The sequence below is a fragment of the Cherax quadricarinatus genome, chromosome 16 (assembly GCF_038502225.1).
Source record: "Cherax quadricarinatus isolate ZL_2023a chromosome 16, ASM3850222v1, whole genome shotgun sequence".
NCBI lineage: Eukaryota > Metazoa > Arthropoda > Malacostraca > Decapoda > Parastacidae > Cherax > Cherax quadricarinatus.
This window is the reverse complement of record NC_091307.1, coordinates 28063397-28088724: the sequence shown is the minus strand read 5'-3', so window position 1 is coordinate 28088724 and position 25328 is coordinate 28063397. Positions and strand designations below refer to the sequence as shown.

Here is a 25328-nt window from a genome sequence, read left to right as displayed (position 1 = left end):
CCCTTTTTACCACAGGGTTGGCACTAGAAGCTTTCTTGGGGCCCATGGTCACTTATTTTCCAGAAACAGCACCGAAAACACTGTAATAATACGAAATATTCCGATTGTATGCTTGGATGTTATTGCGGAGGCTGGCTGGTAAACAATGCCACCGGCGGAACATGTGAGCGTGGCTCAGGCCGCACATTGGAAGCGTCTCGGACGAAAATCGGTAAGCGGGTTTTTAAGCGGTATGCGAGGCAAAATTTTTGCAATTAAAGTAAGCGGTATGCGAAATAATCGCTATGTGATGCCATCGTTATGCGGGGGTCCACTGTATTATGTGGTCTGGTATGGTAGCCCGGCTGACTACCATACATACCACACTTGATTTCTTACAATAAATACTACTTGTCTCATCTTAGATTAAGACTATAAATATTTTAAGGTAAGTAATGAGTGCACTATGTGTGTATTGTACTTTTTTATTGTTTTTTGATGCCTGGTTCTATTGCTAACTTAATATATGTTAGTGTAAACTTGTTATCTAGTGTTTGTATGCATTTATAAGTGGAAAAAAAGGGTGTTCCACTTTACGGCGATTTCCGCTTTATGGCGGTAGCCTGGAACCTAACCTGCCATATAAGTGGGGCCCTACTGTATGTGTGTACTGAGTATTTAGCGTTTAGTCTAGGGTGATTAAGTGGCTTTTGAGAAGAGTCTTAAATTGATTTTCAGACTGGGTTACTTTAATATCTTCTGGTAATGAATTCCATATTTTGGGGACCTTTATGTGCATAGAGCTTTTACACAGTGTGATAAGCACACGAGGTATATCAAAAAGAGATCTGTGTCTTGTGTTGTGGTCATGTGTCCTGTTTAAGTTGGTAAGAAGTTTGAGTGGAGGGCTTATATTTGCATGTATTATTCTGTGTATGTAGCAGGCACATGAATAAGTATGGATGTTCTTAATAGTGAGCAGATTCCGACTTTTGAAAATTGGTGGAGTATGCTGGCGAGAGTGGGCATTCGTTATCATTCTTACTGCTGCCTTTTGCTGGGTTATTAGGGGTTTTAGGCAATTGGATGTTGTTGATCCCCATGCACAAATTCCATATGTAAGATAAGGGTATATGAGTGTATGGTACAGTGCCAGGAGAGCTGATTGTGGAACGTAGTACCTTATCTTTGATAGTATGCCTACAGTCTTGGAGATTTTCTTGGTTATTTGTTGTATGTGTGTCCGGAACTTTAGGCTACTGTCAAGGTGGATACCTAGGAATTTTCCCTCTGTGAGTCTTGTGACTGATGATCCATTTAGCGTTAAGTTAATCAGATCATTTGCAGCTTTGTTTCTAAACTGAATGAAATAGGTTTTATCAGTAATCAGGGTAAGTTTATTAGTCATCATCCAGGCAGATATTTTCTGCAATTCGGCATTGACTGTGTTTGCTAGTATGACAGTGTTTGGGTGGGAGAAGACGTATGTAGTGTCATCTGCAAATACATATTGTAATATGGGTTTGAGTAGCTGTGATGCATTCGGTAGACCACTGATGTAGATGAGAAGGAGGAGTGGTCCAAGGACACTTCCCTGTGAGACTCCTACTGTGATTGGTTGGGTGGAAGAGTTTGCATCATTTGCATACACACATTGAGTTCTGTTACTAAGGTATGATTTTAGGTAGTTGAGGGAGTGGCCACTGATACCATAGTGCGTTAATTTAGAGTACAGCAGTTCATGGTCGACTGTATCAAGAGCTTTACGTAAATCAATGAAAATGCCCGGCGGAACTTCTTTCTTTTTGAGTGCGGTATATATTAGTTCTAGCAAGTGTATGATAGCATCATTTGTGCTTTTATTATTCCTGAATCCAATCAGACAAGGGTTTAATATGTTGTGTGAGACGAGGTAAGAATAGATCCGTCTATGAATTAATTTTTCAAAGATTTTAGAGAGCAGTGCTAAGTTAGATATTGGTCAGTAGTTATTCAAGTCAGCTTGGTCACCTCCTTTATGGATCAGAGCGACCCTCACTATTTTGAGGATTGTTGGGAAGGTAGATGATTCAATGGATTTGTTAAAGAGCGTTGCAATAATTGGTGACAATACTTGTGAAGCTTTTTTGTACATAAAAGCAGGCAAGTTGTTTATGTCTCCTGCATTGTTTTTAAGGGTGTTGATGATGAGCGAGACTTCTGGTGGGTTGGTTGGAGCTAGGAATAGCGTATTTGGGTAGGTACCTATGAGGTAGTCTGATGGACGGGTGTTTGAGCTTGGTATTTTGTTCACTAGATTTTTTCCTATGGTGGAGAAGAAAACATTGAGTCTGTTTGCTGTTTCAGTTGGTGAGAGTAGGGGTTTGTCTGATTTTGTTAATTTGATTGTTTTGTTTTTGGATAACATTTTAGTTCCAAGAATTTCAGTTAGTCTTAACCCTTTGACTGTCGCAAGCCCCTTTCTGAAACTCATTCTATGTCGCAAAATTTTTGGGAAAAAAAAAATTTCTTATGAAATGATAATCTTTTTCCGATGGTAATGACGCCAAAAGTACAAAATTTGGTCGAAAACTCACGGAATTACGCTCCTGCGAAGTTAGCGGTCTTGGCGACATATACGCATCGGTGATTTCACCGACTTCGAGCCCTGTTTTTGGCCAATTCCGTTGTTCCAGTTGACCAAACTCATAGCTATTTCTTTAGAACTCCATTTTTCCTATCAATTGAGTACAAGAAACCGCCCTTTTACCGATTTGAAGTACCCAATAAAGTGGTAAGAAATTGGCAATTTGGCCAATTTCACGCAAATTAAAAAAGATGCCAATTTCAAAGTAGGGTTCAGAATAAACAATGTAGACATTCTTGGCACTAAAATAACATATCCTCTGTTCATTAGCCACATCTCTAGGTCCCTCTTATATTACTATTGCTTTCTATTTTGGTTTTTTATTCATATAAAAAATACAAACTTTACTGTTATGCAGACTACTGCATTATTATAAAAATGGTATAAATAATATCAGTGCACTAGTGAAACAAAATTAGACTCCCCAGTTGACGTGTATTGGACGTGTGGTGTGATTTGCTTACTCTTGAACATTTATAAAAATCTAACATTTCCGCTACTTTGAGCTCAATTTCAAGGTCGTTTTCATCGTGAAACTAATCAAAATCATCTCTATTTCTGTAATGTGTTTTCCATTTTATCATGTGAGACCATGAAAACGAGAATACAATGATAAATACTATACAAAAATACACCTCAAAGTCAGCATTTTAATCCAAAAAACTGTCAATTTTTTTTCTCATTATGCACTGCATGCTGCAGGATTTTTTTATGTGGTGCACACTGACCACACAGACCCATTCTCTCACATGTGAGCCTACTAGCTTTCTTCTGCTTGATTTGAAGCCGCTAGAATTATTGAGTATGTATACGTCTGCAACACTGGCTCGTAAGATGTATATATACGACCAAAACAGTCAAAGGGTTAAGCTTGCCTGAAATCCTCTGCATATAAAGGGACTTTTGGCATGTTCACCAAATTGTTACACTCCTTTGTACAAACATGTATCATGCTAAAATAAAATTGTAATTGTTATTATTATTGTGTATGAGGTTTGTTCAATTGAGGTCCATTAAATCAAGGGTTTAATGTACAGTATTGTAACTTATCCTTGAATACACTTACCAGGTCCAGCCGATGCTGTGTGTGCAGTAGCCTCAAATTCCCTTGTTACTGGGTTCCCAGGTAGGTAATTTGAAACTTGTGAGGCAATTTGAACGGCATTAGATACTGCACTTGTAGCAGCACTGCTCACACTGGACCTCAGTTTATTAAGCATGGACTCCATCCTAAAAGAACAAGAATCATGAAGAGACAACTTTATGATACCCCTGCAACTAAATATGTAAGTCATGCGTGTTGTTAAAGTCAACTAAAATGCCGGGAACAATGGACTAGTAACTCCTTTTCCCGTACAGCCTACTAAAAAGAAAAAAAGAAGAAAACAATCAAAGTGGGATGTTTGAATGTGCATGGTTGTAGTGTGAATGATAAGAAAGAGATGACTGTGGATGTTATAAATGAAAAGAAGCTGGATGTCCTGGCTCTAAGTGAAACAAAGCTGAAGAGGGTAGGAGAGTTTCAGTGGGGAGAAATAAATGAGATTAGGTCAGGGGTTTCTAATAGAGTCAGAGCTAAGGAAGGAGTGGCAATAATGTTGAAGGATAAGTTATGGTAGGAAAAGAAGGAATATAAATGTATAAATTCAAGGATTATGGGGAGTAAAATAAGGGCTGGATGTAAAAAGTGGGTTATAGTATGTATTTATGGACGTGGAGAAGAGAAAAGTGTAGAGGAGAGAGAGAAATTTTGAGAAATGTTGAGTGAGTGCATGGGGAGTTTTGAACCAAGTGAGAGAGAACTTGTGGTTGGGGATCTCAATGCTAAAGTAGGTAAAATATTGTAGAGGGAGTAGTAGGTAAATTTGGGGTGCCAAGGGTAAATGAAAATGGGGAGCCTTTAATTGAACTGTGTGTAGAAAGAGGTTTGGTAATAAAAAATACATATTTTATGAAAAAGAGGATAAATAAGTATACAAGATATGATATAGCACATAATGAAAGTAGTTTGCTAGATTATGTATTGGTGGTTAAAAGGTTGATGGGTAGGTTTCAGGATGTACATGTTTATAGAAGGGCAACAGATATATCGGATCATTATCTAGTTGCAGCTACAGTTTGAGTAAGAGGTAGATGGGACAAAAGGAAAATGGCAGCAGCCAGTAAGAGAGAGGTGAAAGTTTATGAACTAAGGGAGGAGGAAGTTAGGGTGAGATATAAGTAACTTTTGGCAGAAAGGTGGGTTAGTGCAAGTATGGGTAGGGGAGAGGGGTGTTGAAGAGGTATGGGATAGTTTTAAAAATGCAGTATTAGAATATGGGGCACCCATAGAATATGGGGCACCCATAGAATATGGGGTACCCACCTTCCTATAGGAGGGTGGGTGCAGGAGGAAAGAGGAGTGATTGGTGAAATGATGAGGTAAAGGGTGTGATAAAAGAGAAAAAGGTAGCTTATGGGAGGTTTTTACAAAGCAGAAGTGATATAAGAAGGGCAGACTATATGAAGGGTAAAAGAAAGGTGAAGAGAGTGGTGAGAGAGTGCAAAAGAAGAGTAAATGATAGAGTGGGAGAGGCAATGTCAAGAAATTTTGCTGAGAATAAGAAAAAATTCTGAAGATAAACAAGTTAAGAACGCCTAGGGAACAAATGTATTTGTCAATTAAAAACAGAGTAGGGGAGTTAGTAGATGGAGAGCTGGAGGTACAGTGGAACCTCGACTTACGAGAATCCCAGCATACAAGATACAAGCATACAAGATACAGCATTCGAGATACAAGCCGTTACTCGGTCAATTTTTTGCTCTGAGTTACGACCCAACATCCGAGTTACAAGGGAGCGTTCCCCTCAACCCACAACCCACCTCGCTTGTTTATCTATGATTTCATGCTTTAATTCTATGGACGTCATCTTGTTTTTCTTCTCGGCACTGTCCTCTGCACTTACTTTCTTAGGACCCATGGTTAGAAAAAAGAAATTTGGCAAAATAATTGCACAAAATGCAAGCAAACACGAGAGAAATGCTTCCACAGAGAGATAAACAGTGCACTGTGCCAGCTGGCGGCATTCTGAAGCTCCTCATTATTATTATTATTGTTGTTATAATAATTATTATTATTATTATTATTATTAATTTAGGGAACTGAAGCTCGATCACTATTATTATTATTATTATTATTATTAATTTAGGGAACTGGAGCACAGATCCAATTCCCTAAATTAAAAATAAAAATAATAATAATAACGAGCAAGCTTCAGTTTTCTAAATTTATAATAATAATAATAATAATAATAATAATAATAATAATAATGACGAGGAGCTTCAGAATGCCGCTAGCTGGCACAATGTACTGTTTATCTCAATGTGGAAGTATTTCTCTCGTGTTTGCTTGCATTTTGTGTAGTTATTCTGCCAAATTTCTTTTTTCTAACCATGGGTCCTAAAAAAGAAAGTTCAAAGGACAGTGCTGAGAATAAAAAGATGATGTCCATGGAATTAAAGCATGAAATCATAGATAAACACGAGTGAGGTGTAAGGTGTGCAGGTTGCTTGTGAGGCAGTACGAGCATAGTATATACTTCTGCTATGCTGGTGCTGCCTCACATTAAGCATTAAGTGTAGCAATTAAGTTAAGAGATCAAGTGTAGCATTAAGAGTGTAGCAATTAAGTTCAGCGATAAAGTGTAGCATTAAGAGTGTAGCAAGTAAGTTAAGCAATTAAGTGATAGAAGCATGAAACGAAATGAACTCCTCCAATCTCCTCTGCCTATCTTTGTTGTTGGGGTTGAAACTAGTGATTTACTGCAGTTAGCCTCACAAATTCCATTTTATTTTAGAAATTTTTAGCATACATACAGAGGTACAAAAAAATACAGGTAAGAGCAGCATGCCAAAGCCACTTATATGCATAGCATTACGGGCTGGCTTAAAATTAACTTAAGATTAACTAAGCAATGATGAAATCAGTGATAAGACATTATTGTAAACAGATAACTATAAAATACAAATGAGTATTACAAAGACAGGTCATATGGTTGCATACATTGCTGTTCATTCAGTAGAATGGAGTATTCTGTTAGGTAGTGTATTTAAAAAAAAATAACAAAGTTAGGTTTAACATTTGTGTGATATAATTGTGAGTAACATTTAGGATATACAATTTATATGGTTCAGTTATTCAGTATTTATTTGGTTTTGAGTGAGTAAGTGAACTTTGAGAAGAGACTTGAATTTATAAACAGGTAGTGTTTCTTTTATATTTACAGGTAATGAATTCCAGATTTTAGGGCCTTTTATGTGCATTGAGTTTTTGCATAGCGTGAGATGGACACGAGGAACATCAAAGAGTGATCTTTGCCTTGTATTATGGTCATGTGTTCTGTTGAGGTTGGCAAGGAGATGTTTGAGGGGAGGGTTAATATCAGAGTTAAGTGTTCTATGTATGTAATAAGTGCAATAATAAGTATGGATGTTTTGTATGGTGAGTAGGTTGAGTGTTTTGAATATTGGTGGAGTGTGCTGCCTGTAGTGAGAATTTGTTATCATTCTAACTGCAGCCTTTTGTTGGGTAATTAGTGGTCTGAGATGGTTAGTTGTTGTTGAGCCCCATGCACAAATTCCATAGGTGAGATAGGGGTAAATAAGAGAGTGATAAAGGGCCAGGAGGGCTGACTGTGGAACATAGTACCGTATCTTCGATAGTATGCCTACAGTCTTGGAAATTTTCTTAGAAATTTGTTGTATATGTGTATGAAATTTGAGTCTATTATCGAGGTGGATTCCTAAGAATTTTCCCTCTGTTAGCTTTGTGATAGGTGATCCGTTTATCATTATGTTAAGAGGTACATCTGTAGCTCTGCTACCAAACTGAATGAAGTAGGTTTTGTGAATGTTTAATGTAAGTTTGTTAGTCCTCATCCAGGTAGATATTTTCTGTAATTCGGTGTTTACAGTATTGGCTAGCGTGACTGGGCTCGGGTGAGAGAAGATGTATGTGGTGTCATCTGCAAAAAGTGTGGGTTTGAGTAATTGCGAAGCATTTGGTAGGTCATTTATGTATAGGAGAAAGAGAAGAGGGCCAAGGACACTTCCCTGTGGGACACCAACTGTAATTGGTTGTGCGGAAGAGCTTGCCCCATTTGCGTACACATATTGGCTTCTGTTGCTGAGGTAAGACTTGAGGTAGTTGAGGGAGTGCCCTCTAATACCATAGTGTGACAATTTTACGTGGAGCAAGTCATGGTCAACTGTATCAAAAGCTTTACGTAAGTCAATGAAGATCCCCAGTGGGACTTCGTTTTTCTCTATTGCAGTGTATATATGTTCTAGCATGTGTATAATAGCATCATTAGTATTTTTATTAGGCCTGAATCCAAATTGGCAGGGGTTGAGAATGTTATGGGAGATGAGGTAGGAGTAGATTCGTTTATGAATTAATTTTTCGAAGATTTTTGAGAGAGGGTGTAAATTGGATATTGGCCTAAAGTTATTCAACTCTGTTTGGTCTCCTCCTTTATGGATCGGGGTGACCCTTGCTATTTTGAGAACTGTAGGGAAGGTGGAGGATTCAATGGATTTGTTAAAGAGTGTTGCAATGATTGGTGATAGTACTTGTGATGCTTTTTTGTATATAAAGGGTGGTAAGGTATTTAAATCTCCTGCCTTGTTTTTCAGTGCGTTGATAATAAGGGAGACTTCGTATGGGTTAGTCGGAGATAGGAACAGTGTGTTCGGGTAGTTGCCAGTGAGGTAGTCATTTGGTGGGGTATCTGAGCTTGGGATATTATTGGCAAGGTTTTGACCTATAGTGGAGAAGAAATCATTGAGTCTGTTTGCTGTTTCTGTTGGTGGGAGTTGGGGTTCATCTGATTTTGCTAATTTTATTTCGCTGTCGTGATATCTTTTTTGTTCCCAGAATTTCTGATAGGGTCTTCCTGGTCTTTTTTATATCACCTCGTAAGTTGGATAATCTGTTCTCATAATACAATTTTTTTGCCCTTCTTATCAGGCTGGTTAGGATTGACGAGTAACGTTTTGTTTGGTCTCTGGTTATGTGACCCATTCTGTACTGTTTTTCATATCGGTGTTTTGTATTTATGGATTTGAGAATGCTGGGTGTTAGCCAGAAACTGTTCAGTCTCTTAGCTGTCTCTTATAATAATACCTCTGAAGGAGAAGCATGGTCAATGCGGGAGCGGCAATGGCCGCCACCGCCCATCACGTACAGTAGACCATCATTTAATACGAGTTTATTTGGCACGATTTGGTTATAGCACGATTGAAAAATTGCGGCACAATTTTATACAACCCTTGTAAAATTAACTTTACATGATTCCATTTGTGGGCAGGGAAAAAATTTCCCCAGCTCAAGCTGCTGCCTTGTTGTGTGTCAGCACATAAGAATGAGGTAAATACGAGTTTGTGCTGAATGGTTTTGAAAACCGACAAGTTGCAGATTGAGACAGTTATGCAACATATGGGAATCTTTATTAAGGAAAGGCTCCCATATATTGCATAACTGTCTCAATCTTCAACTTGTTGGTTTTCAAAACCATTCAACACAACTGTCAGACACTGCATCATCATGGAATCTTGATACAAAGAATTCTTCAAAACTTGTCCAATCTTTGGATGAAGACCTTCTTTGACTAGTGGATTTTATCACTATGACCCCACCTCCTCCTGCTTCGCCTCACCTGACTACAGTATATAAGCCACGTCTACGGCCCTATGCTGTACTTTCTACAAGATTGATGGACTGAACACATCGACTCCAGGCTGAGGGACTGATTATCTCAAACTCCTCCTCTCCTTGCACCTTCTGTTTTATATTGGACTGATGAAGCCACTGTGTGGCGAAATGTTTCCTTAATAAAGATTCCCAGATGTTGCATAACTGTCTCAATCTTCAAATACGAGCTTGTGTGATGACTGACTGACTGACTGACTTACTGACTGACTGACTGACTTACTGATTAACTTATTGACTTACTGACTGTATTACTGACTTGACTGACTTACTGACTTGACTGTCTGATTTACTGAATTGGCTTGATTTACTGATTGACCTAAAGTTAGACTTTTTCACTGAAGAGGATCCAGAAACGGTGTCTAGAGCAGCTGATGCCTTACCGTCAGTTGTATAATGTACTACTGGGTAAAATAGAGCAGAAATCCATTACGGAATTTATGCACACTCAAGTACAACCATTGACTTTAGTACCAGAACCTCTACCATCCACCTCAGCCCAGTAGGACCACAGCATAACTCTCCACTCTCCAGTCATCCACAAACACAAGCACCCACAATTTAAGGTAAGAAATACTATGATTTCTGTTGCATTGTAATCTTAAGCAGTGAAAATAACATAATACATCACAACAATGAACTACAATTACATATTCACTTTTATTTTTGTAAGATCTGTTGGTCTAAAAAAAAAAAGTCGTTTAGCTTTTTGGGGGCTCCTAGGAACATAACCCTATTTTTCCCATAAGTTCTTCAGTACATCTAACAGTTTCACCTAACATGGCATTTTTCAGGAAAGTAACAACTGTGTTAAATGACAATCTACTGTAATGACATATTTCATTCATTCTAGAGTACATATCATGTTTCTATATTACTTTTATTGTTTGTTATGTCATATTAGACGAATTGTAATAGATAAATAAGCCGTAGAGTTGATATTAGTGTCATATTGAAGTATTTTGTCCTGCCTCCCAAGAGCAGGAATTCCAGTGGAACGGATTAATGACATTTCAATTAATTTAAATGAGGAAAATTGATTTGATATATGAGCAAATTGAGTTAAAGGCTAGGTCACAGAACAGATTAAACTCGTAAGTCGAGGTTCCACTGTATTAGGTAGATGGTGGGAATATTTTGAGGAACTTTTAAATGTCGATGAAAAAAGGGAGGTAGTAATTTCGTGCACTGGCCAGGAGGTTTAACATCTTTTAGGAGTGAAGAAGAGCAGGATGTTTGTGTGGGGGAGATGTGTGAGACATTACATAGAATGAAAGGGGGTAAAGCAGCTGGAAATGATGGGATCATGACAGAAATGTTAAAAGCAGGGGGAGATATAGTGTTGGATTGGTTGGTATTTTTGTTTACTAAACGTAGGAAGGTACCTAGGGATTGGCAGAGCGTGTGTATAATTCCTTTACATAAAGGGAAGGGGGACAAAAGAAACTGTAAAAATTATAGGGGAATAAGTTTACTGAGTATACCAGGTAAAGTGTATAGTAGGGTAATTACTGAAAGAATTAGAGGTAAGACAGAGAGCATGATTGCAGATGAGCAATGAGGCTTTAGAATGGGTAGCAGATGTGGAGATCAGGTGTTTACATTGAAGCATATAGGTAAACAGTATTTACATAAAGGTAGAGAAGTTTTCATTGCATTTATGGATTTAGAAAAGGCATATGATAGAGTGGATATGGGAGCAATGTGGCAGATGTTGCAAGTGTATGGAACAGGTAGTAAGTTACTAAATGCTGTAAAGAGTTTTTATGAGGATAGTGAGGCTTAGGTTAGGGTGTGTAGGAGAGAGGGAGATTACTTCCAAGCAACAGTAGGTCTTAGACTGGGATGTGTAATGTCACCATGGTTGCTTAACATATTTATAGATGGGGTTGCAAAAGAAGTAAATGCTAGGGTGTTGGAGACTGGGGTGGGAATAAATTATGGGGAATCAAATATCAAATGGGAGTTGACACAGTTACTTTTTGCTGATGATACTGTGTGTTTGGAAGATTCTGAAGAATAGTTGCAAAGATTAGTGGACGAGTTTGGGTGGGTGAGTAAAGGTGGAAAGTTGAAAGTGAATGTAGATAAGAGTAAGGTGATGAGGGTATCAAATGATTTAGATAAAGAAAAATTGGATATCATATTGGAGGGAGGGAGTATGGAAGAAGTTAATGTTTTCAGATATTTGGGAGTTGACTTGTCAGTGGATGAGATTATGAACGATGAGGTAAACCATAGAACTGATGAAGGAAAAAAGGTGAGTGGTGAACTGAGATATCTGTGGAGACAAAGAACATCATCCATGGAGGCAAAGAAGGGAATGTTTGTGAGTGTAGTGGTATCAACACTCTTATATGGGTTTCAAGCATAGGTTGTAAATGCTGCAGTGAGGAGGCAGCTGGAGGTAGTGGAGATGTCGTGTTTAAGGGCAATGTGTGGTGTAAATATTATGCAGAGAATTCGTAGTGTGGAAATTAGGAGGTGTGGAGTTACTAAAAGTATTAGCCAGAGGGGCTGTTGAGGTGGTTTGGTCATTTAGAGAGAATGGAACAAAGTACTAGAATGACTTGGAGAGCGTGTAAAATGATTGGGGAAGGAAGGCGGGGTAGGGGTCATCCCCAAAAAAGATTGGAGGGAGGGGGGTAAAGGAGGTTTTGTGGGCGAGGGGCTTGGACTTCCAGCAAGCGTGCATGAGCGTGTTAGGAGTAAATGGAGATGAATGGTTTTTGGGACCTGATGAGCTGTTGGAGTGTGAGCAGGATAATATTTTGTGAAGGGATTCAGGGAAACCAGTTAGCCAGACTGGAGTCCTGGAAATGGTAAGTACAATGCCTACACTTTAAAGGAGAGGTTTAGGATATTGGCTGTTTGGAGGGACGTCTAAACTGTCATATCTGGGCGCCTCTGCAAAGACAATGATCATGTATGAGTGATGGTGAAAGTGCTGAATGATGATGAGAGTTTTTTTCTTTCTTTTAGTGTCACCTTGTATCGGTAGGAAATGGCTGACGTATTAAAAAATACATATATAACAGTACTCTAACAGCTTTATCCCGACAATGATGATGGAATAAATAAAATGAGAAAAAAACAGTCCTAGAATCTAAGATTAATTTCAAAATTTATGTAGAGAAATACATCACGAAGGTATTGATATTTTCAACCAACAAGCACTCGACTGATACTTCACTAGGACCACCTTTTTGCTTAGAGTGATACTGATGAAAGCAAAGTGCTTTTTTACAATCATAACACTTAAAACAAGTGTGTTCCTGTGAATGTGGTCAGAAATTGGTATCATCTCTATGGTGTAGCTCAGAAGCACAGTAAACAGAGAATGGTCCCTGTGTATGGATGTCACACTCACTTTCTAGAGAAGTATTAATGTAGATATCAAGAGGCTAAAGGAGGACCAGGATCTGTGATCCATCAGTTAGTTCTAATGGAAGAGTTCCATGAAGCTTTCATAGGAAGAAACAGACTAAACTCGCTCCACAGCATGGAGCTCCCCGTCATTCAGCTGGTACAAGGTGGTTGAACACCTGAATATCTCAAATATGATGAGGTCTACTAGCAGGAATAAAATAAAAAGCATCATAGTTTATTCCAGAAAGAAGATAGATAAAGCATGGCAACTGTTTTGTCCCATCAGTAGACAGTGCTGGCATGCAGGAATGAGAAATGGTAGAACACTAATGAAATGAGCAGATTACACTGATCTTCTTAGGATTCAATACCATCTTATGCCAACTAAAAAAAAAAAAAAAAAAAAAAGTCACAAGGCAACAGAACTCTGTACCATATCAGCTGTGTGGGCTGCTGTCAGTGCGAAACATTTGGGCATATTCTTCAAAAGTATCTAAGGACACATGGTCAAAGAGTTAAACAGCACTGCCATGTGTGCACAGTAATTAATGAGCCAGTGATACGTACCAAAACTGCTGAAGACCTGTGCAAACAGGGCCTCTTCAAGGGGGGCTCCTTGGCATGGTGAAGAGGCTCTTGGTCTGAGGAATTAGACCTGTCGGTCTCCTTCCTCAGACCAAACCTAATTACCCCCCAATCCCCCCTTCCCTCTCTCATCCTCCCCTTTTTCCTTTCCTCCTCCTCCTCCTCCCCACCCCTACTTTTTGCCCTTCCTTTTTGGCCTTTGGGATTTTTTCCCACAGGCACGCTAGTTCTTAGGTAGGGGAAAGGGTACCAGGGTCTATCCCATTCCGTTGAGGTTCTTGGCGGTGGCGTAGTTTGCCATGGAATCTGGATTGCCTGGGGATGTCCCGATCCCTCTCCGGTATCCCGGAGGGTGGCTTTGGGTGTCTCTCGGGTGACGGGTTTGTCTCTGGAAGCCACCTTTCGAATTCCGGGGGTGGTGGCCGAAGGAGGTATCCTTTGTAGCTGATATCCGGCCGCCCTCTCTTTTGTCCACCGAGGTAGCTCAGCAGATGTGAGGTTGCTATCCCGGATTGCTGGTTTACTGGCATGATGGGTAGGGTATGGCACGGGTTCCATGCTGCATCTGCACTACTTGCGGTGCTGAGGTTCTCTTGGGTGCAGAGGGAGATTTCTGGCCCTTTCATTCCTCCTAGGAACTATCCCTCCCTGGTCCCCCCTTTTTTTATTCTTTTTTTTTATTTTTATTTTCTTTTCTTCTTTCTTTTTTTTTTTCTTAAAAACAAAAAGAAAGAAGTAACCTAACCATGGCAGCCCTAGTCCATGAACCTGCTACCCCCGGGCCCCTTCTTGATACCTCATGCCGTTCTGACCCCGCCTCGTCTTTGGACCACTCTTCAGACACTCCTAATGCCTCTGTACCTCTTGCCGGTGCTGTTTCCTCACCCTCTTCAGGTACTGAGGTCTCGACTGACTCCTTCAATTTATCTGACCTCTGCTCTCCTTTGACTATGCTTCCGGCCTCTCCCTCTACGGTGCGGCAATTTTCGAATCACCGGCCCATTCCACGTCGGACCAACTCTGGTTCCACTCCTAAACGCCAACGACAATTACCTGCTGATGATACTTCTCCACCTTCTCATTCTTCTCAGAAAAGATCGACACGTCCTGCACTCCCTTTCCACGCTCAGTTTCAGAATGCACAATGGACTAAATTCTTCACTTTACGACCGACTTCCTCTACTGCCTATCTTTCCGACCATAGTATTGGCAAGGCACTCCTATGCCATGTTGGTAAAGATATTTCTTTTCATGCTCTTAAGAGCGGTACACGCATCATCACTGTACAGAATGCTACCCAAGCTCATGATCTTTCTCTTCTTTCCCATATCGATACTGTTTCTGTCACTATTGAAAAACATCATTCCCTCAATTCTTGTAGTGGTACTGTCATTCTGCCCCATACCATAGTTCAACAAAATTTCCAGACATGTGGCAATGACATTCTTGAACAGCTGGAACTCCAAGATCTCCCAGTCCTCAAGGTAGATACTTATGTTCTTCCTGCCCGTGGGCAGAGACGATACCCTAGCAATGTGGCTCGTTTAACTTTTGACAGCCATGAACTCCCATCCTCAGTTTATGTAGCAGGACATCGGTTACAAGTTCGAAAGGTGATCCCTACACCGCAACAGTGTAGAAATTGCTGGCGATTTGGCCATCCAGCGAAATATTGCAGATCTATAGCCGAATGCCCAGTCTGTGGTGCCGATGACCATTCTAATGAGTCTTGCAATCGACCTCCCTCTTGCCTTAATTGTCATGAGGCTTACCCTTCGTACTCTCGCTGTTGCCAAGTCTACTTAAATGAGCGGGAAATCCGTTACCTCAAAGAGGCAGAAGGTCTCCCTTATGCCATGGCAGTTTCTCATCTCCGCCTCCAAGGGAGACTACCTCGTGTTTCTTATTCCCGTGTTTCAAAACGTCCCCCCACTTCTGGGGTCCCATCTTCTGCAGCCTCCTCTGTGGTTACCTCTCCCATAGTCACTTCTGTATCTAATTCTTTTGCTGTCCTAGGCTCAGACGTCCCTACTTCAACGCCTCAGTCTGTTCTCGCTTCTTCGTGTTCTCCCTCACAAACCTCAGTATCGACGAGATCTCATACGACACCTCCTCCCAATCGTCCCTCTACTTCTCAGAAGTCAAAAAAAGGTCCTTTAACCCCTCCTTCCCTTCTTCCACCTCCTCATTTTACCTTCCCTGTCTCTGTACCTGGTTCTTTCCCTCTCACTGGCTCTGTTACAAGTGTAGAGGTTCACCCTCCTCCTTGTACTGTACCTTCCTCCCCTGTTCCCTCCCAAGTTTCTTCCTCTTGTGCCACCTCCCAGGTTTCTGCTTCTTCTGTCCCCTTCCACGCTTCTTCTCCAGTTCCCTCCACCCTTTTGCCCCCCCCTACCTTGGTACAGTCTATTACAGTTCCAATCTTTACTCATCCTCCCCCTACCATCTCCAATATTGTCTCCCATACGACGTCTCTGAATTCCAAAATACCTGAAGCAATCTCTAAATATATTGCAGAGACCAAACCATCAATGGACACTGATCCACCCTCTGTTCCTTCTCTCTCCTCTCCTTCATCTGCACAACTCCTTTCTTCACAGCGCACCGTTCCTTCGCTGCTTGAACGCTTTCCGCTGCCTCCGCATGTGGACTTTTCTAACCCCTCTAGTCCATAGGAACCCTTACCTGCAGATTTCAGGTATCTTTATCGTTGCCAATCATGGCCTATTTACAGTGGAATATACGCGGCCTCAGGGGTAATCAGGGTGAGCTTCAGATGTTACTCTCCCAGTTTTCCCCTGTTGGTGTTTGCTTACAGGAACCAAAATTACACTCTGCTGTTATCTATCCCATCTCAGGCTATAATTTATTGTATTCTTCAGATCCTTTTCCTGATGGGACCTTTAATGAAAGTGCCCTTCTTCTACACACTGATATTCCGTACCATCAGCTATTTGTTCGTACTTCGCTGCATTACACAGCAGCCCGTATCCACTTGCATAGGTGGTATACGCTCTGTTCTTTATATCTCTCTCCTTCTCGGGCATTATCTATTCCGGATATTGCCTTTCTTTTTTCGTCATTACTGCTACTGCTTCTGTTACTTGGCGATTTTAATGCCCGTCATTTCCTCCGGGGAGGGGTCTCACTGTGATTCCCGTGGCATTCAGTTAGAGGCTTTTCTTGCTACCCACCCCCTCCATGTTTTAAATACAGTGGACCCCCGCATACCAATGGCACCACATAGCGATTAATCCGCATACCGCTTGCTTTAATCGCAAAAATTTTGCCTCGCATACCACTTAAAAACCCGCTCACCGATTTTCGTCCGAGACGCGTCCAATGTGCGCCCTCAGCCAGCCTCACATGTGCCGCCCGTGCCATTGTTTACCAGCCAGCCTCCGCGGTAACATTCAAGCATACAATCGGAATATTTCGTATTATTACAGTGTTTTCGGTGCTGTTTCTGGAAAATAAGTGACCATGGGCCCCAAGAAAGCTTCTAGTGCCAACCCTACACCAATAAGGGTGAGAATTCCAATAGAAATGAAGAAAGAGATCATTGATAAGTATGAAAGTGGAGTGCGTATCGCCGACCTGGTCAGGTTGTACAAGAAACCCCAATCAACCATCGCTACTATTGTGGGCACCAGAAAGGCAATCAAGGAAGCTGTTCTTGCCAAAGGTTTAACTGTGTTTTCGAAACAAAGATCGCAAGTGATGGAAGATGTTGAGAGACTCTTATTGGTGTGGATAAATGAAAAACAGCTAGCAGGAGATAGCATCTCTCAAGCGATCATAAGCGAAAAGGCTAGGAAGTTGCATCAGGATTTAATTTAAAAAATGCCTGCAACTAGTGCTGATGTGAGTGAATTTAAGGCCAGCAAAGGTTGGTTTGAGAGATTTAAGAAGCGTAGTGGCATACATAGTGTGATAAGGCATGGTGAGGCTGCCAGTTCGGACCACAAAGCGGCTGAAAAATATGTGCATGAATTCAAGGAGTACATAGAGACTGAAGGACTGAAACCTGAACAAGTGTTTAATTGTGATGAAACAGGCCTGTTTTGGAAGAAAATGCCAAGCAGGACCTACATTACTCAGGAGGAAAAGGCACTCCCAGGACATAAGCCTATGAAAGACAGGCTTACTTTGTTGATGTGTTCCAATGCTAGTAGTGATTGCAAAGTTAAGCCTTTATTAGTGTATCACTTTGAAACTCCCAGAGCGTTCAGGCAAAAGAATGTCCTCAAGGATAATTTGTGTGTGCTGTGGAGGGCAAACAGTAAGGCATGGGTCACTAGGGACTTTTTCTATAACTGGTTACACCATGCATTTGCCCCCAATGTGAAAGATTACCTAACTGAAAAGAAATTAGAACTTAAGTGCCTCCTGGTGTTAGACAATGCCCCTGGTCATCCTACAGACGTGGCAGAGCGACTTTATGGGGACATGAGCTTCATTAAGGTGAAGTTTTTGCCTCCTAATACCACTCCTCTCCTGCAGCCCATGGACCAGCAGGTTATTGCAAACTTCAAAAAACTGTACACAAAAGCTCTGTTTGAAAGGTGCTTTGTAGTGACCTCAGAAACTCAACTGACTCTAAGAGAGTTTTGGAGAGAGCACTTTAATATCCTCAATTGTGTAAACCTTATAGGTAAGGCTTGGGAGGGAGTGACTAAGAAGACCTTGAACTCTGCTTGGAAGAAACTGTGGCCAGAATGTGTAGACAAAAGGGATTTTGAAGGGTTTGAGGCTAACCCTGAGAGGATTATGCCAGTTGAGGAATCCATTGTGGCATTGGGAAAGTCCTTGGGGTTGGAGGTTAGTGGGGAGGATGTGGAAGAGTTGGTGGAGGAGGACAATGAAGAACTAACCACTGATGAGCTGATAGATCAACTTCAAGAGCAAGAGGCCAGACCTGAGAAAACTGGTTCAGAGGAGGGGAGAGAGAAATTGAAGAAGTTGCCTACTACAAAGATTAAGGAAATGTGTGCAAAGTGGCTTGAAGTGCAAACCTTTTTTGATGAAAATCACCCTCACACAGCTATTGCAAGCCGTGCTGGTGATTATTACACTGACAATGTTGTGAAACACTTTAGGGAAGTCATAAAGGAACGAGAGGTACAGGCCACTATGGACAGATATGTTGTGCGAAAGAAGTCCAGTGACTCTGAAGCTGGTCCTAGTGGCATTAAAAGAAGAAGGGAAGTAACCCCAGAAAAGGACTCGACACCTCAAGTCTTAATGGAAGGGGATTCCCCTTCTAAACACTAACACTCTCTCTCCCCTCCTCCCATCCCATCAATCATCACCAGATCTTCAATAAAAGTAAGTGTCATGTAATTGTGCATGCCTTTTTCAGTTTGTGTACTAAAATTAACATTTCATGTGGTAAAAAAAATTTTTTTTTCATACTTTTGGGTGTCTTGCACGGATTAATTTTATTTCCATTATTTCTTATGGGGAAAATTCATTCACATACCGATTATTTCGCATAACAATTACCCCTCTTGCACGGATTAAAATCGGTATGCGGGGGTCCACTGTACAGGTACTCACACCCATTTTGATCCTCGGACTCACACTCTCTCTTGCATCGATCTCTCAGTCTGCTCTTCCTCCGCTGCATTAGACTTCACCTGGTCTGTTCTCCCGGATTTACATGACAGCGATCATTTCCCAATCATTCTTACTTTCCCTTCATATTCACCACCTCTTCGTATCCCACGCTGGCAATTTGATCAGGCAAATTAGAACCTTTACTCACAACTAACTGTTTTTAGTGAGGTTCTTTCTTCGTCCTCCATTGATGAGCTTTTACACCTCGTCAACTAACCACACGAATACCACCTGGTGGTTCACACTTACACTCACTCATTTGACCATAAACAGAAACATTAATCTCAATCTTAAAATGATGAATCCTGTGATACTCCAATACTGAAACTATGTACTGTGCCAAAACAAAAGCATTCACATTGCTAAACTCACAAACTAGTATTTAGTCACTTAGCCATAATACCAACTTACCTCATAATTTGTAATATTTTACAATTAAGAATAAAACTAAGTCTGCCCGAAATGCCTAGCCATGCTAAGCGTTCTAGTGGTACACTCTGTAATCACTATTTTACAACATGTAAACCACACAATAACCAAATTTCTGTAAAATCAACATTGTAATCCTTATAGAGAATAAACTCTTCTCGTCCTCCGTTTTAACTGCAGCTTCTCATTCTACACCCCAAATTTCGGGCAGGCATTCTCAGAAATGCGTGCCTTGGTGGTCTCCTGCTTGTGCTCGTGTACGTTTGAAACGCGCTGCGTGGGGCAGGTACCGGTACAACAGAACCATGGAGAGACTTCTTCATTTTAAGCAGAAGCGTGCAATTGCTCGCCGTGTCATCCGTGACGATAAACGCACTTGCTGGTGAGATTATGTCTCCACCATCACCTCTGCTTCCTCTATGAGTGCAGTCTGGGAAAAAGTATGAAAACTGAGTGGTAAATATTCTGACCCGGCTCCTGTTCTGAGGGTTGCCGGTGTTGATATAGCAAACCCACCAGATGTTGCCAATGAAATCGGCAATCATCTGGTCCGTATTTCTCAGGGGCTCCATCTATGCCCCTCGTTTCTTTCCTCAAAGTCTGCCAGAGAGTTAGCACCCTTGGACTTTTCTTCTCTCAGAGAAGAACAGTATAATGTGCCTTTTACACTTCAAGAACTGGAGGCAACACTCTCAGCTTGCCGATCATCGGCAGCTGGGCCCGACAACATTCATATTCGTATGCTACGACATTTACATCAGTCAGCCCTTGCAGTCCTATTACGCCTTTTCAATCTCATTTGGTCACAAGGAGTTCTTCCACAGCCCTGGAAATCTGCCATTGTTCTCCCTTTCCACAAGCCGGGTACTACAGGACATGAAGCCTCCCACTATCGTCCCATCGCTCTTACCAGTGCAGTTTGCAAAGTGATGGAACGCCTGGTAAATAGATGTTTAGTGTGGTATTTAGAGACACACAACAGTCTCTCCACTCGTCAATATGGATTTCGTAAGGGACGTTCTACCATAGACCCCTTACTACGCTTGGATACGTATGTTCGTATTGCCTTTGCGAATAACCACTCAGTTATTGCCATATTCTTTGACCTTGAGAAGGCATATGACACAACTTGGAGGTATAACATTTTGACCCAAGCCTACTCCTTAGGCCTCCGAGGCAATCTACCATCCTTCCTTAAGAACTTTTTAACTGACAGACAGTTCCATGTTCGGGTTAATAATGTGCTCTCCCCAGACTTTATCCAAGCTGAAGGTGTCCCCCAGGGATGTGTTCTGAGCACAACACTTTTTCTCCTTGCTATAAATGATTTGGCCTCTAGTCTTCCATCAAATATTTGGTCATCACTCTATGTCGATGACTTCGCTATTACTATTGCCTGTGCAGGCACTGACTGTCACCTCATTACAGTTTCTCTCCAGCATGCGGTCGACCGTGTTTCCAATTGGGCCACCACACATGGGTTTAAATTTTCCAGTACCAAAACGCACCAAATTACTTTCACTAGACGCTCTGTCATCTCCGATCATCCTTTGTACCTCTATGGCTCCCGTATCCCTGAACGTGATACAGTAAGGTTTCTGGGCCTCCTCTTTGACCGTAGGTTATCCTGGAAACCTCATATTACCTCTCTGAAGGCAACTTGTCACAGCCGTCTGAACCTTCTTAAAACCCTTGCTCATCTTTCATGGGGAGCTGATTGTCGAACTCTCCTTTGCCTACATTCCACCCTCATTTTATCGAAACTTGATTATGGTGATCATTATTATTATAATCAAAAAGAAGCGCTAAGCCACAAGGGCTATACAGCATTATGGTGACCAGATCTATTCAGCGGCCTCTCCTACTACTCTCTCTAGCCTTAACCCCATTCATCACCAAGGATTACGTTTATGCCTTGGTGCTTTTCGCTCTTACCCTGTTGAGAGCCTCTATGCAGAAGCGAACGTTCCATCCTTATCCGATCGCCATGATGCCCATTGCCTTCGCTACTATGTACACTCTCATGATCTCCGCAATCCTTCCATTTATAGAATGGTCACTGATATTAGTAGACATTCTTTATTTGTTCTCCGTCCCTGTTTACTCTGTCCCTTCTCTCTTCGCCTACATTCGCTCTTGTCTTCTCTTCAATTACCACCTTTCTATGTTCATGTAGCATCTCACTTTTCCCTACCCCCCTGGGAAGTTCCAGCTGTTCGAGTCTGTTCTTTCTCTCTCCCTTGCTCGAAAGCCCAACTGTCTACGGTCACTTCCCGCTCTCTTTTTCTCGACCACTTCCACTCTCATTCTCATGCCATTGCAGTGTACATAGATGGCTCTAAGTCTTCTGGCGGCGTAGGATTCGCAGCAGTGTTACCGGACAGCGTCGTACGAGGGCATTTACTATCTTCGGCTAGTATTTTGACTGCTGAATTGTATGCCATTCTTGCAGCACTTATCCGTATTGCATCTATACCTGTGTCGTCATTTGTGGTTGTCTCAGACTCCCTTAGTGCTTTACAGGCTATACAGAAATTTGACACACCTCACCCCTTAGTCCTTTGTATCCAACTTTGACTACGACGCATCTTTACCAAGCATAAAGATATTGTTTTTTGTTGGGTCCCTGGTCATGTTGACGTACAGGGCAATGAACAGGCAGACACTGCTGCGCGGTCAGCAGTACATGACCTACCAGTTTCATATAGAGGTATTCCATTTACGGACTATTTTGCTGCAATAGCTACCCACCTTCACACCTGTTGGCAACAACATTGGTCTACTATGCTCGGTAACAAACTTCAATCTATTAACCCGAGTATAGGTTACTGGCCGTCTTCTTGTCACCAGTGTTGAGGTCGGGAGACTACTCTCTCCCGTCTTTGCATCGGCCATACTCGTCTTACTCATGGATATCTCATGGAGAGGCGCCCTGCTCCTCTCTGTGAGAATTGTCAGGTTCCATTATCAGTCAGCCACATTCTGTTAGACTGCCCACTTTATCAACGAGCACGCAGAATTTACCTCCGTCGTCGTCTTCGCTCCGCTGCTCTCTCTTTACCTTCCCTTCTCGCTGATGGACCCACCTTTCATCCGGACTCTCTCTCTGACTTTTTGACAACAACTGACTTACTTCACAAACTCTGATAACTTCAGCCCTTTCTACCTCAATCTCTTGCTACCCTCTACCCCCGCACTATCCCCTGCTCCGCTGTTTTCTGTAACCTACTGATCATCCCTCCCCCCTTCTGCCGCCCAATACCCTCGCTTCCTTCCCTACCCTGCAGCGCTGTATAGCCCTTGTGGCTTAGCGCTTCTTTTTGATTATAATAATAATGTGCAAACAGGGGAAATTAATTATAACCACCAAGCAAAGAAGAAAACCTTTTTATTAGTGCTGCACACTAACAGCACCTTTCAAGGCAGGTGAAATTGCCGACCTAGAAAATGTACAGAGAACTTTCACGGCACGCATAACGGAGATAAAACACCTCAATTATTGGGAGCGCTTGAGGTTCCTAAACCTGTATTCCCTGGAACGCAGGAGGGAGAGATACATGATTATATACACCTGGAAAATCCTAGAGGGACTAGTACCGAACTTGCACACGAAAATCACTCACTACGAAAGCAAAAGACTTGGCAGACGATGCACCATCCCCCCAATGAAAAGAAGGGGTGTCACTAGCACGTTAAGAGACCATACAATAAGTGTCAGGGGCCCGAGACTGTTCAACTGCCACCCAGCACACATAAGGGGGATTACCAACAGACCCCTGGCAGTCTTCAAGCTGGCACTGGACAAGCACCTAAAGTCAGTTCCGGATCAGCCGGGCTGTGGCTCGTACGTTGGTTTGCGTGCAGCCAGCAGCAACAGCCTGGTTGATCAGGCTCATCCACCAGGAGGCCTGGTCTCAGACCGGGCCGCGGGGGCGTTGACCCCCGGAACTCTCTCCAGGTAAACTCCAGGAAGGTTGGAAGTGAATATTAATAGAGTGGAACCCCGGATTTCGGCCGTAATCCGTTCCAGAAGGTCGGCCTAAATCCGAAAAGGCTGAAAACCGAAGTAGTATTTCCCAAAAGAAGTAATGTAAATGCAATTAATCCATTCCAGACACTCAAAAATATTAACAAAAAATACATTTTTTAAAGATTAACTATAGTTTTACATACACAAAACAATGAGAACTAAATAAAATTATTAATGAAATGGATAAATGAACATTTAACATCACTTTTATCTCTATTGAAGATTCTTGCTGGCATATGGAAGACAAGGAGGAGGAGAGAGGGAGGACTGATTATTGTTTGGAAGAGGAATCCCCTCCATAAGAGCTTCAAGTATCAAGTCCCTATCTGGGATTACTTCCTTTCTTTGTCTTTTACTGGCACTAAGACCAGCTTGAGAGCTCTTCAGTGGTCAGCACTTTTGTACTTTGCTACAACTTCTTTCTTTCTATTGTGTTCCTCACTTTGTTTACCAAAGGGCTGGCACTGGGAACTTTCTTTGGGCCCATGGTGGCTTATTTTGCAGTCACACTTAATAAACAACCACAAAAAACAATGGATTATAATGAAATGTTTGGATAAATGCGCAGAGTGTTGCTCACTCAATGAGAGAGGCAGCCAGACTGACTCACGCACACAGTGTGGCGGACGGACACGTCCAATACTGCCAATTTCCGAGTTGCTGGCTGAAATCCAGGATAGAATTTCGGCCAAAAAAGCAGCCAAAATCCAATTTGGCCAATATCCGCACCAGCCAAGAGACAATACAATAAGCATCAGGCACACAAAATTGTTCAACTGCCTCCCAGCATACATAAGGGGGATTACCAACAGATCCCAGGATGTCTTCAAGAGGGAGCTAGACAGACACCTGAACTCAGTATCTGACCAGCAGGGCTGGGGTTCGTACATCGGTCTGTGTACATCGATCAGCAGTAACAACCTGGTTGATCAGGCCCTGATCCACCACAAGGCCCAGTCATGGACCAGGCTGTGGGGGCACTGACCCTCGGAATACCCTCAAGGTAAACCCACAATGATAATAACAATACATAATACATTTACTTCCACAAAGTACTTTGTTACAAAACTGGATAACATTTATTAGTGCATATGGACTAATAGAGTAGTACATGGAATTTAAAGATTCAAAGGTTAGTAAATAAGTTTATTTAGGTACAAGTGTACATGAGTACAATTATTATACTTGTAACATATGGATAACCTAAAAAGTCGAAGTGACTTATTTCTATTGGTGTCCTTGATTACTTCCATTGGGGTCTTTGGTTATTTCCATTGGGATCCTTGATTACTTACATTGGGGACCCTTCATTATTTCCATTGGGTCCTCGATTATTTTCATTGGGGACCTTGTTATTTCTATTGAGGCGCTTATTTCCACTGGGGTCCTTGTTATGTGTAGCAGTTTGATCATTTTATTCCAATATCATGCTCTACATAACTAGAGTGTAATATTGACCTAGGATCCTTTAATTTTATATACTTCATAGTGTGTGCACAATGAAACTAAAGTCAATATTGTACTCAATGTCATCAGTCATTTATCAGTGTCAGTGGTATTTCCCTACAGGTGTTCTACAGTTTCAACACGATACACCACTCTCCTTACCTGTACCTATATCCAGGGTAAAGTATTGACTGCTGCAATACTAAGTTAACAGAAAATTTATCTACCACGACTACAGTCTTGTTCTTGTTGTTGGGGTTATTCAGGGCCACCAAAGATAACGTTTTATTAAGTCTTGTCGCCCGGGAGTTTATTTTATTTATTTATTTATTTATAAATTTTAGCATACATACAGAGGTACAAAAAAATACAGGTAAGAACAGCATGCCAAAGCCACTTATATGCATAGCATTACGGCCTGGCTTAAAATTAACTTAAGATTAACTAAGCAATGATGAAATCAGTGATAAGACATTATTGTAAACAGATAACTATAA

At 41.5% G+C, this 25328-nt stretch overlaps 1 protein-coding gene across 1 annotated transcript in view; it reads right to left on the bottom strand.

The window, feature by feature from the left end:
* The window catches only part of LOC128688915 (SCY1-like protein 2), a 158639-nt gene extending 133513 nt beyond the window's left edge, over positions 1-25126 (bottom strand). The window contains exons 1-2 of the mRNA XM_053776967.2: positions 24994-25126; positions 3672-3835 (exon numbers count right to left, since the gene is read on the bottom strand). Coding sequence (XP_053632942.1) covers positions 3672-3834 — 163 coding nt within the window. The 5' untranslated portion in view covers position 3835; positions 24994-25126. The remainder of the gene's footprint in view (positions 1-3671; positions 3836-24993) is intronic.
* Positions 25127-25328: the final 202 nt, after the last annotated feature.